This window comes from Perca flavescens, chromosome 8, assembly GCF_004354835.1.
Source record: "Perca flavescens isolate YP-PL-M2 chromosome 8, PFLA_1.0, whole genome shotgun sequence".
NCBI lineage: Eukaryota > Metazoa > Chordata > Actinopteri > Perciformes > Percidae > Perca > Perca flavescens.
This window is the reverse complement of record NC_041338.1, coordinates 38,402,588-38,414,711: the sequence shown is the minus strand read 5'-3', so window position 1 is coordinate 38,414,711 and position 12,124 is coordinate 38,402,588. Positions and strand designations below refer to the sequence as shown.

At 39.9% G+C, this 12,124-nt stretch overlaps 1 protein-coding gene across 1 annotated transcript; it reads left to right on the top strand.

The window, feature by feature from the left end:
* Positions 1-5,334: 5,334 nt before the first annotated feature.
* LOC114560774 (cystatin-B-like) lies at positions 5,335-11,050 on the top strand. The gene is made up of 4 exons (XM_028586394.1): positions 5,335-5,390; positions 10,352-10,437; positions 10,521-10,625; positions 10,897-11,050. The coding sequence occupies exons 2-4, from the start codon at positions 10,366-10,368 to the stop codon at positions 11,014-11,016; spliced, it is 297 nt and encodes a 98-aa protein (XP_028442195.1). The 5' UTR covers positions 5,335-5,390; positions 10,352-10,365; the 3' UTR covers positions 11,017-11,050.
* The last annotated feature ends 1,074 nt before the right edge of the window (positions 11,051-12,124 follow it).

Here is a 12,124-nt window from a genome sequence, read left to right as displayed (position 1 = left end):
AAATAATCTATTTTATTAACTTTAATTTCTTATACTGCACTGTAACTTTTATTATTATACTGCACTATCAATTTCATTCTTGTCTTTTAATGTTTTTAAGTTGTTTATTATTGTTTTTTAATTGTTTTCTAACTGCTCTTTAATGTTTTATGTAAAGCACTTTGAATTGCCCTGTTGCTGAAATGTGCTATACAAATAAAGCTGCCTTGCCTTGCCTTGCCTTGCCTAGAACAGGACATCTGGAGGCCCATTTACCCACTGGTGGAGTCTAATGTATTTTAGTGGGTATACTGTACTATATATAAATATATGGATCAGACTGGACATATCATAGTGGGGGGTCTGGGTGTCCTCCCCCAGGGAAGTTTTGAGCGTCACAGACTTCATTTCCTGCAACTTACAGTGGAAATACCTTTAGTTAGCCCATGAGAAGTAAAACACAGATGACAATTCAAAATATATCAAAATTATAATGGAAAGTATGTTGTTGCGTGTCATTGGGCATTTTTAAGAGGGTATATGGAAATCCCAGACCTTTCTTAGTGGCTATACTGCGTAAACAGCAAAAATTTGAGTGTTGAAATTTCAGGCTTAAACATTCCCCAGTTGATTTTCACTGCCAGAGTGTAATTTTAACCCATTTTCATTTAAATGGTGTTCAGTGTTGGAGTTATTGTACAGAGTTGATCATGTCAGTGTTAACCCAAGTCCACAGAGATGTAATTAAGCTCCACCCATACATTTCACTTCTTCGGTTGGAAACAGAGGAGACAAGTCGGCGCCATTTTCTACCTCTCATGCAGTACTACACGGCAAGTGCAATTAAGTCAAACTTACTGAAACAATTATAAATTGATGCTGATAATTTCAGTATGGACAATGAAACAGAGAATATATGCCTTACAAAACCATGTTTGTTGTCAGGACTGAACAGAAAATATGTCCTGGTGATTAGCTAGCTAGCAGTGTATGGTAAGCTAGCTAACAGTTTGTTCCTAAAACCGTCTCCAACTTTATCAATGATGATTTAACAATTCAAATTCATGCTTAAAGTGAGGAAAAACAAAGCATTATGTCTTTTTACTGTAGAAAATCTTATTTGAGGCTGGAGTTAAGGTCTTTTTTTTTTTCTCCTTCACTTTGAACATCAAACAAACATGTCCCAACATGCAGACAGTGTTTCACATTTCTAGTTGTTTGTGTGACCGGTGTACCACTGTATTTGGTGACCCATCAGATTCTATGACCTGCAGTGTTGGAAAAAGTACTCAGATCATTTACTTAAGAAAAAGTCTATACGTATTACCAGTTAATGTACTGAAATTACTAAGTTAAAGCTAGAATTAATAAGAAATTGGTGCGTACAGGGGGGAACTCTATGTCAAGCTGAAAGAGGCAAAGGAGGAGTACAGAAAGAAGGTAGAGCACAAGCTGTAGGAGAACAGCATGAAGGAGGTCTGGGAGGGCATGGAAACTATCACAGGCTGCAAGAAGAAGAGGAGCATAGTGGAGGGGGATGTGGTGAGGGCAAACAGGTTTGATTGCCCTGCTCCTGCTGCAACATTTTATTTCATCAGAGTTTCTACAGCCAAGAAAACATCATAAAAACAGATTCAGGAGTCAAAAATAAAGGCACTTAACTTACATCACCTCCATAAAATAACTTCTCTTTTCTTTTTTTTACAAATATTTACACACTTCTCATCGTAGATATAAAAACATGAATCTAGATCACAGATATTCTAAGTATCGGTAATAGGATTGTGATTGTTTATGGTTCAATAAAACATGCTGTTGGCTTCTTGCCTTGTGTGTGTATATGTGTTCATGTCTTTGTCTAATGTTTGTGTGATTGTGGTCTGTTGTGCGCCTATTGTACATTTTTGGCTTAATAGTACCTTTTACCAAATGTATTTTAAATGTTATATTGTTATGTAAATGTCTAATTTTCTTTTAATTCTTTTAGGATGACTTTTTTACCATCTGTCTAGAGACTGCAGATGAAAAATAGCCTTCAGGCTAACTCTGGCATATTGACAGAAATGTTTATTAATATGCACTGTCTCTGTAATAAAATAAATAAAAATGCTACCAGTTAGTCATTGTACAATAATTACACATAAATCAGAGTCATAGTGCAATAGTTACACATGAAACATTTCTTCCCAGTCGATCAGTTATGTAGCCTACATAACCTTATCCGTCCTCAAATCACTAACGTCACCCATCATGGACATGCTCTACATCCCAGAACATTCTTTGTGTCACATTACGTTTTCTTTACGGCTCTAAGCTCTAAGCTGGTTTAAATCCTATTTCTCTGACCGATCTGAATTTGTTAATGTTAACAATAAATCCTCCAAGTACGTTTAAGTTAGCAATGGCGTTCAACAAGGCTCAGTGCTTGGACCAATTCTATTTTCCTTATATATGCTTCCTCTTGGTAATATTTTTAGGAAACACTCAATTAACTTTCACTGTTATGCGGACGACACCCAATTATACTTGTCAATCAAACCAGACGAAACTTGTCAGCTAGCTAAACTTCAAGCGTGCATTAAAGATATAAAATCCTGGATGACCTATAATTTTCTGATGTTAAACTCAAACAAAACTGAAGTTATTGTGCTGGGCCCTAAACACCTCCGAACCTCATTATCTAAAGACATAGCTACTCTGGATGGTGTTGTCCTGGCCTCCAGCACTACTGTCAGAAATCTAGGAGTTATTTTTGATCAGGATATATCCTTTAATGCCAATCTAAAACAAACCTCAAGAACAGCCTTTTTTCATCTTCGTAACATTGCCCAAATTATGAACATCCTATCTCAAAACGACGCTGAAAAATTCCTTACTGTCAGGTTGCTCAAATAAGTCCCTTAAGACTCTCCAGCTGATCCAGAATGCCGCAGCACGTGTTCTGACGAGAACTAAGAAAAGAGATCATATTTCACCAGTATTAGCTTCTCTGCATTGGCTTCCTGTAAAATCCAGAATTGAATTTAAAATCCTTCTTCTGACCTACAAAGCTCTAAATGGTCTTCATATCTAGAAGAGCTCTTAGTACCTTATTGTCCCACTAGATCACTGCGCTCCCAGAATGCAGAGTTACTTGTGGTTCCTAGAGTCTCTAAAAGTAGACCGGGAGCCAGAGCCTTCAGCTACCAGGCTCCTCTCCTATGGAACCAGCTCCCAGTCTGGGTTCGGGGGGCAGACACCATCACCTCATTTAAGACTAAACTTAAAACTCTCCTCTTTGATAAAGCTTATAGTTAGGGAGTGAGGAGTTGCAGTGTACGCCTACACCGGCGGGGCAGGGTGTATTGCTACAGACACAGCACCCCTGATTTTCTCTGCTTCTCTTCATAGTCACCAGATTCATCTATCATATAATCAATAATAGAATAAGAGTAGAGGGAGGCAGGCCAGTACAGCCCGATCCGGTTGGGGAGAGTTAAAGCCCGATCCGGCACCTCTCTTTAACTGGGGAAGTTTGCCGGGGAAGTTCCTTCCTTCCTATGACACCCTGAGCTGCTCTCTCCTCGCTCCTTTCCTTTGTTTCCTTTTGTGTGCATCCTTGTCCCAGAAATGCTTGTTACTAACCTAGCTCTGGGGAGTTCACTCCCCGGAGTCCTTATGTGTCTTCTTCCCGGCAACATCCGGCTGCATCCTGCCGCATCCTGCCGCATCCACCCATCCACCCATCCACCCATCCTCTGCTGTCCCACGCTACATCCCGTAACGCCCTGCTGTGCCCGGCTATGACATGAACTACAATGACTACCATTGTAGTCACTGTTCCATTATCTTTATTGAGACTATTATTGCCACTGTTCATCACACCCCCAACCAGCCCCGTCAGACACCGCCTATCAAGAGTCTGGGTCTGCTGAGGTTTCTTCCTAAAAGGGAGTTTTTCCTCGCTACTGTCGCAATAGCCACTGCTAATGCTTGCTCTTGAGGGAATTACTGGAATTGTTGGGGATCGAGATAACTCTTGTTATGATTTGATACTATACATAAAATTGAATTGAATTGAAATCTGGTAATAAGCTATTTTCACCTATTTAACGATTACATTTTTTAAATCTGATGACACCAGTGTCTTCCCCATCTAAAAAAAAACCCTGGGGTGCATCCAAACCACTACACTGCCAACTTCTACTCATGAGAAACATACCAATATATTTTAATTTAGAGACGTGTTACACTTTTAAGAATGAGGGTACGCTCACTCTTGGAATAACACATTTATTTCCTGTAGGAAATATGGAAACACAGTTCAGATCAGGACCTGGAGCATGTACAATTAAACTTGTTCATCACGTACTGACTTCTACTTCGGCGCTACTGGTTCATATCATATCCTTCCATAACTCTTACTAAATAACTATCAATAACAATACACTTCATAATCCACATAACTCATACACTAAACAAACAAGCTACTCTTGGTACCATAGTCACTATTGCTTCCACTGTTACTTTGTGTCAATACCCATGTTAAGTACCCAAATACACGTTTACTGTCTCTTTTTAGTGATAAATTACTCTTTTTAACATACACACTGGTAAGTAATGCATAACTTGAAATTACATAAAAACATGAAAATAACAGTTCAGTAATTCCACATTACTCCAGACTGAATCATCTATGAACTTGTCTTATTAGTCTCACTGTCCCACTGCTTTTACTGTTTTTAAAGCTCTATGAATTATGCTTATGAACTGAATTATCTAACATAACTATTCTTTAACCCACAACCAGTTACTGTATTATTTTCACAGGTATTACAATTAAAGTTTTAAACACTGACTACCGCACACTCCACTTATCAAAACATCACAGAATGCTCCTTTAACCTTCATGGCGCTCAGGCTGTGGCGTTAGCATTTACCGGTGATTAGCATTAGCTTGGCCTGCTAAACAATACACACAGTTAAACAGTTTCCTACAACATTCACTAGGTTCATCCCAAACATGTGTTTCACTCCTTACATCTCACACAGAAAGGTAGTAGCTTGTGTTTAGCTAAAGCTCTAATTACACAAACTACTAATGTCTATCACCTGGGTTCTGATTACAGTCAGCTTACCTGTATGAAATATGAAAACACAGTTCATATCAGGAGCTGTAGCATCACCTACTGACTTCTACTTCTGCACTACTGGCGCCAGCTACTGATACCCAGTCAAGTGTAAAGCTTAGAGCGCCCTCTGCTGACGAAGCTGAGTTGAGCCCGACAATAGAGACAGTAGTTACCTCGTGTTTTTAGACTTTAGCTTCATTCTGTTCAAAATTTAAAAGGGGGCAAATAGTTAACACACAGTGCCACAGACACACTCCAGAACCTGTTACAAAGCCAGCGCACTTGTAGTTCTTCCAGTGGGTGGGTGGACTTCGTCTCCTGTTTTTGTGTGTGTGTGTGTGTGTGTGTGTGTGTGTGTGTGTGTCTGTGTGTTACTCTGTGTGTGTGTGTGTGTGTGTTACTCTGTGTGTGTGTGTGTGTGTGTGTCTCTGTCTGTGTGTGTATAACTGTGTGTCTGTCTGTGTGTATGTGTCTGTCAGTGTGTGTTCTGTGTGTGCGTGTCAGTGTGTCATTGTGTGTTTCAGTGTGTCTCTGTGTGTGTGTGTGTTACTCTGTGTGTGTGTGTCTGTGTGTGTGTTACTCTGTGTGTATGTGTGTCAGTATGTGTCTGTTTGTGTCTGTGTGAGTGTGTCTATGTGTGTGTATGTGTCTGTTAGTGTGTTCTGTGTGTGTGTGTTATGCTGTGTGTATGTGTGTGTGTGTGTGTGTGTGTGTGTGTGTGTGTGTGGATGTGTGTGTTACTCTGTGTGTGTGTGTGTGTGTGTGTGTGTTACTCTGTGTGTATGTGTGTCAGTATGTGTCTGTTTGTGTCTGTGTGAGTGTGTCTGTGTGTGTATGTGTCTGTTAGTGTGTTCTGTGTGTGTGTGTCTGTGTGTGTGTGTGTGTGTAGATGTGTGTGTTACTCTGTGTGTGTGTGTGTGTGTCTGTCAGTGTGTGTTCTGTGTGTGTGTCAGTGTGTCATTGTGTGTTTCAGTGTGTCTCTCTGTGTGTGTGTTACTCTGTGTGTGTGTGTGTGTGTGTTGTTACTCTGTGTGTGTGTGTGTGTGTGTGTGTGTGTGTTTACTCTGTGTGTATGTGTGTCAGTATGTGTCTGTTTGTGTCTGTGTGAGTGTGTCTATGTGTGTGTATGTGTCTGTTAGTGTGTTCTGTGTGTGTGTGTTATGCTGTGTGTATGTGTGTGTGTGTGTGTGTGTGTCTGTGTGTGTGTGTGGATGTGTGTGTTACTGTGTGTGTGTGTGTGTGTGTGTTACTCTGTGTGTATGTGTGTCAGTATGTGTCTGTTCGTGTCTGTGTGAGTGTGTCTATGTGTGTGTATGTGTCTGTTAGTGTGTTCTGTGTGTGTGTGTGTGTCTGTGTGTGTGTGTGTGTGTAGATGTGTGTGTTACTCTGTGTGTGTGTGTGTGTGTGTGTCTGTCAGTGTGTGTTCTGTGTGTGTGTGTCAGTGTGTCATTGTGTGTTTCAGTGTGTCTCTGTGTGTGTGTGTTACTCTGTGTGTGTGTGTGTTACTCTGTGTGTGTGTGTGTGTGTGTGTGTGTGTTACTCTGTGTGTATGTGTGTGTGTGTGTGTGTGTTACTCTGTGTGTGTGTGTGTGTGTGTGTGTGTGTGTTACTCTGTGTGTATGTGTGTGTGTGTGTGTGTTTACTCTGTGTGTGTGGGTGTGTGTGTGTGTGTTACTCTGTGTGTATGTGTGTCAGTATGCGTCTGTTTGTGTCTGTGTGAGTGTGTCTATGTGTGTGTATGTGTCTGTTAGTGTGTTCTGTGTGTGTGTGTTATGCTGTGTGTGTGTGTGTCTTTGTGTGTGTGTGTGTGTGTGTGTAGATGTGTGTGTTACTCTGTGTGTGTGTGTGTGTGTGTGTGTGTCTCTGTCTGTGTGTGTATAACTGTGTGTCTGTCTGTGTGTCTGTGTGTATGTGTCTGTCAGTGTGTGTTCTGTGTGTGTGTGTGTGTCAGTGTGTCATTGTGTGTTTCAGTGTGTCTGTGTGTGTGTGTGTGTGTGTTACTCTGTGTGTATGTGTGTCAGTATGTGTCTTTTTGTGTCTGTGTGAGTGTGTCTATGTGTGTGTATGTGTCTGTCAGTGTGTTCTGTGTGTGTGTGTTATGCTGTGTGTGTGTGTGTGTGTGTGGATGTGTGTGTTACTCTGTGTGTGTGTGTGTGTGTGTGTGTGTGTGTGTCTCTGTCTGTGTGTGTATAACTGTGTCTGTCTGTGTGTCTGTGTGTATGTGTCTGTCAGTGTGTGTTCTGTGTGTGTGTGTCAGTGTGTCATTGTGTGTTTCAGTGTGTCTCTGTGTGTGTGTGTGTTACTCTGTGTGTGTGTGTGTGTGTGTGTGTTACTCTGTGTGTATGTGTGTCAGTATGTGTCTGTTTGTGTCTGTGTGAGTGTGTCTATGTGTGTGTATGTGTCTGTTAGTGTGTTCTGTGTGTGTGTGTTATGCTGTGTGTATGTGTGTGTGTGTGTGTGTGTGTGTCTGTGTGTGTGTGTGTGTGTGTGTTACTCTGTGTGTGTGTGTGTGTGTGTGTGTTACTCTGTGTGTATGTGTGTCAGTATGTGTCTGTTCGTGTCTGTGTGAGTGTGTCTATGTGTGTGTATGTGTCTGTTAGTGTGTTCTGTGTGTGTGTGTTATGCTGTGTGTGTGTGTGTGTATGTGTGTGTGTGTGTGTAGATGTGTGTGTTACTCTGTGTGTGTGTGTGTGTGTGTGTCTGTCAGTGTGTGTTCTGTGTGTGTGTGTCAGTGTGTCATTGTGTGTTTCAGTGTGTCTCTGTGTGTGTGTTACTCTGTGTGTGTGTGTGTGTGTGTGTGTGTGTTACTCTGTGTGTGTGTGTGTGTGTGTGTGTTACCTGTGTGTATGTGTGTGTGTGTGTGTGTGTTACTCTGTGTGTGTGTGTGTGTGTGTGTGTGTGTGTTACTCTGTGTGTGTGTGTGTGTGTGTGTGTGTTACTCTGTGTGTATGTGTGTGTGTGTGTGTGTGTGTTTGTCTGTGTGTGTGTGTGTGTGTGTGTGTTACTCTGTGTGTGTGTGTGTGTGTGTGTGTGTTACTCTGTGTGTATGTGTGTCAGTATGCGTCTGTTTGTGTCTGTGTGAGTGTGTCTATGTGTGTGTATGTGTCTGTTAATGTGTTCTGTGTGTGTGTGTTATGCTGTGTGTGTGTGTGTGTGTGTGTGTGTGTGTGTGTGTGTGTGTGTGTTACTCTGTGTGTGTGTGTGTGTGTGTGTGTGTGTGTGTGTGTGTGTGTGTGTGTGTAGATGTGTGTGTTACTCTGTGTGTGTGTGTGTGTGTGTGTGTGTGTGTGTGTGTGTGTCTCTGTCTGTGTGTGTAACTGTGTGTCTGTCTGTGTGTCTGTGTGTATGTGTCTGTCAGTGTGTGTTCTGTGTGTGTGTGTCAGTGTGTCATTGTGTGTTTCAGTGTGTCTCTGTGTGTGTGTGTTACTCTGTGTGTATGTGTGTCAGTATGTGTCTTTTTGTGTCTGTGTGAGTGTGTCTATGTGTGTGTATGTGTCTGTCAGTGTGTTCTGTGTGTGTGTGTTATGCTGTGTGTGTGTGTGTGTGTGTGTGTGTGTGGATGTGTGTGTTACTCTGTGTGTGTGTGTGTGTGTGTGTGTGTCTCTGTCTGTGTGTATAACTGTGTGTCTGTCTGTGTGTCTGTGTGTATGTGTCTGTCAGTGTGTGTTCTGTGTGTTTGTGTGTGTCAGTGTGTCATTGTGTGTTTCAGTGTGTCCCTGTGTGTGTGTGTCTGTGTGTGTGTTACTCTGTGTGTATGTGTGTCAGTATGTGTCTGTTTGTGTCTGTGTGAGTGTGTCTATGTGTGTGTATGTGTCTGTTAGTGTGTTCTGTGTGTGTGTGTTATGCTGTGTGTGTGTGTTACTCTGTGTGGGTGTTACTCTGTGTGTGTGTGTGTGTGTTTCTGTGTGTGTCTGTGTGTATGTGTCTGTTAGTGTGTTCTGTGTGTGTGTGTGGTTGTGTCATTGTGTGTCTGTATGTCTGTGTGTGTGTCTGTCAGCGTGTGTGTCTGTGTGTGTATGTGTCTGTCCATGTGTGTGTGTCTGTCAGTGTTTGTTCTGTGTGTGTGTGTGTGTGTGTGTGTGTGTGTGTGTGTGTGTGTCTGTCAGTGTTTGTTCTGTGTGTGTGTGTGTGTGTCTTCTTCCTTAAACTCCTGCCAAGAACACTATCATGTTTATGCAGGTGTGGTTTCTACAGAAGTGAACAAGCTCTTTCTCTTTGCACAAGAACTGGTTTTTATCAAACATGTATCTCCGGCTTTACTTACTGTAATTCTTGTGGTTAAAATATGAAACAGTGCATTACAACATGGTTGTTATGTTTCAGGTCTCTATAAGTAGAGTTCAAGATTTTCTGGTGAATTTGTCAGTACCGATTTATAGTGGAAATGTCTTAATTTATGTAAGGCAGAACTCAAGTGACAGTTATAAAAAATAAAAACATAGATATAATGCAGTTTAAATATGTATTTTGCTGTAGATGTTATCTCCTCTGAGCCTCTTTAAATGGTTTGAGGTTCTTTCTTGGCATTTTGAGTTTTTTGACACAGTTTTTTAGTTTTTTTTTCATGAATTTATTGTTTAAATGTATTCATTTATGTAAACAAAATAGGTAACTATTAAAAATATGAATCCAGTTTTTGGAAATAACCTCTTTAAATGTTCATGTAGCATCTGCTGACCTCAATGATACTTGAATTTATTTCCATTCCTTTATAAACCCTCTTGGTTCTTGTTGTTAGGGCTAGTATTATCTGTGTGTGTGCATGCGTGTGTGTGTGTGTGTTAACTTAGTAACATGACATTTCTGAACTGATAGTTAATTTGAATCAGGTGTGTTCATTTGTTTGAACATCTACATAAGACTTAGACATTGTTTATTTGAATTAAATATTCATGTGTGAATATTACCACTGTTAATGTTTTAGTTCAGGTCAACACACTTAATCCTGCATTATCATTTGACATCAAAACAATATTAGTTTTTGAATTTTAGTTCTGTACAACAATTAAAATCTGAACGATGAGATTTGAAAACATCCTTTGTTGAAAATCCTCAAATAGAATTTGGAAAGGAATTCATAAGAGGAATAAAAGGGTTGTTGCTACTCATACAGCTCCACCCAACATGCAGGAGAACCACCTGTCAGGTGGAGCTCTCCGGGGGGGGGGGTGTGGTTCCTCTCTATAAATACTGTACATGCTGTATGTGATAAACAGTTGAGACACGTCAAAGCAGACAGTTGACTTCTCTGTTAACTTCAGCAGACCTCGACACAATGGCAACCAAGGACGGAGAATACGGTGCCATAACAGACGCCACTGAGGACACTGAGACGCTTTGTGATCTGGTGAGTTTCTCTCTACCTTCATTCTTCACAACCTCCACACCCAAGGTCTGAATTTACATCAGATTTATTTCATTCATACACAGGTGAAGAAAACAGTGGAGGAAAAGACAGGAAAGAAGTATGTGGAATTCAAAGCAGTTAAATACAGGCAGAAAGATGTTGTGGGAGGAACCAACTACCTTATCAAGGTAAATAGATATGTCTTTACAGGTTGAATTATTATTGACATGCTGTTGAACCATGGCAGGTGTGTGTGTGTGTGAGTGAGTGTGTGTGTATGTGTGTGTGTGTGTGTGTATTTGTGTGTCTGTGCGTGTGTGTATCTGTGTGTGTGTGTGTGGTGTGTGTATTTTTGTGTGTTTGTCTATGTGTGTGTGTGTGTGTGTCACTGCTCAACAACACAAGATCAACATGAATCCATGTGTTTAGACGTCTAATTTTCCCCTTTTGTTCTTGCAGGTTCATGTTGGAGGAGATGACTACATTTATTTGACAGTCTTTGAAAATATCGGAGAAGAGGTTTTCCTGCATGATGTACAGGATCATCAGACCAAAGACAGCCCCCTCGTACCTTTTTAGAAACTGATCGCAGAACCAGATTCAACAGTAAAATACTTAAAGGCTGCAGTCTCATGTTAAAATCTTCTGCTTCTTTATTCTGAAATGATTTAATAATTGATTTTCAATGTTTTAACACTGAGAGATGAAGAGATTTGGTGGAATGCAATGTCCTTTATCCCCAAATAAATATTCTGCCACTATCCTACAGTGTTGGTGACTTATTGATTGTTTACTAGAATTGATTTTTTTAACACTGGAAGTTTTCTTATCCCTCATGTTGTTTCTAAACTTCTATACATATAAATATGGTTTCTTTCAACCTAAATGGCCAAACACATGAATGATTCCATACAACGTTCTTAAATTAATGAATTTTAGGTGTTTAATTTAATAGAATCCATTTTCTTCCCAGACCACATGTGATTATTTGCTATTCAAAATAATGAAATGGTTTAAAAACCGTATCCTGAGTAAATCTGTTGAAGTATAATCCATCAACAAATCTTCCTCTGATTTTAATTAGTCAAAATAATTCATAACTTACTGCTTCTGTCACTCAAAAATGTGATCTTATTTCATAAAAATAAGGTTCATTGACCACAGTATCGGGTGATAAATTATGTCTTAAGCTAAAAAAAAGTCACAAAATGTCATAGTATACTATGTCAAAAGTCATTAAAAGTCAAAGTATAGTATGTCTAAAAAGTCATAAAAAGTCATAATATAGTATGTCAAAAAAGTCATAAAAAGTCATAGTATAGTATGTCAAAAAATTAATGAAAAGTCATAGTATAGTATTTCTAAAAAGTCATACAAAGTCATATTGTAGTATGTCTAAAAAGTCATAATATAGTATGTCAAAAAAATTCATAAAAAGTCAGAAAATGTATTTTTGTCTCATGTGGATGAAAGATAACAACTCCCAGAATGCACTTGCTTCGCTTCCCTACGAGTCCACCCCCAAGCCACACCTACCGGTTACAGAGAGGCTGTCAACTGAGTCAAGTCTATTGTGTTTTATTGTCATTTCAACCATACACGAAACGTTTCACCGTGGCTCAAGTGGTGTTAAACATTTAAAATATTTAAAAACGACATTATATAAAAACAACATACGAAACAGACA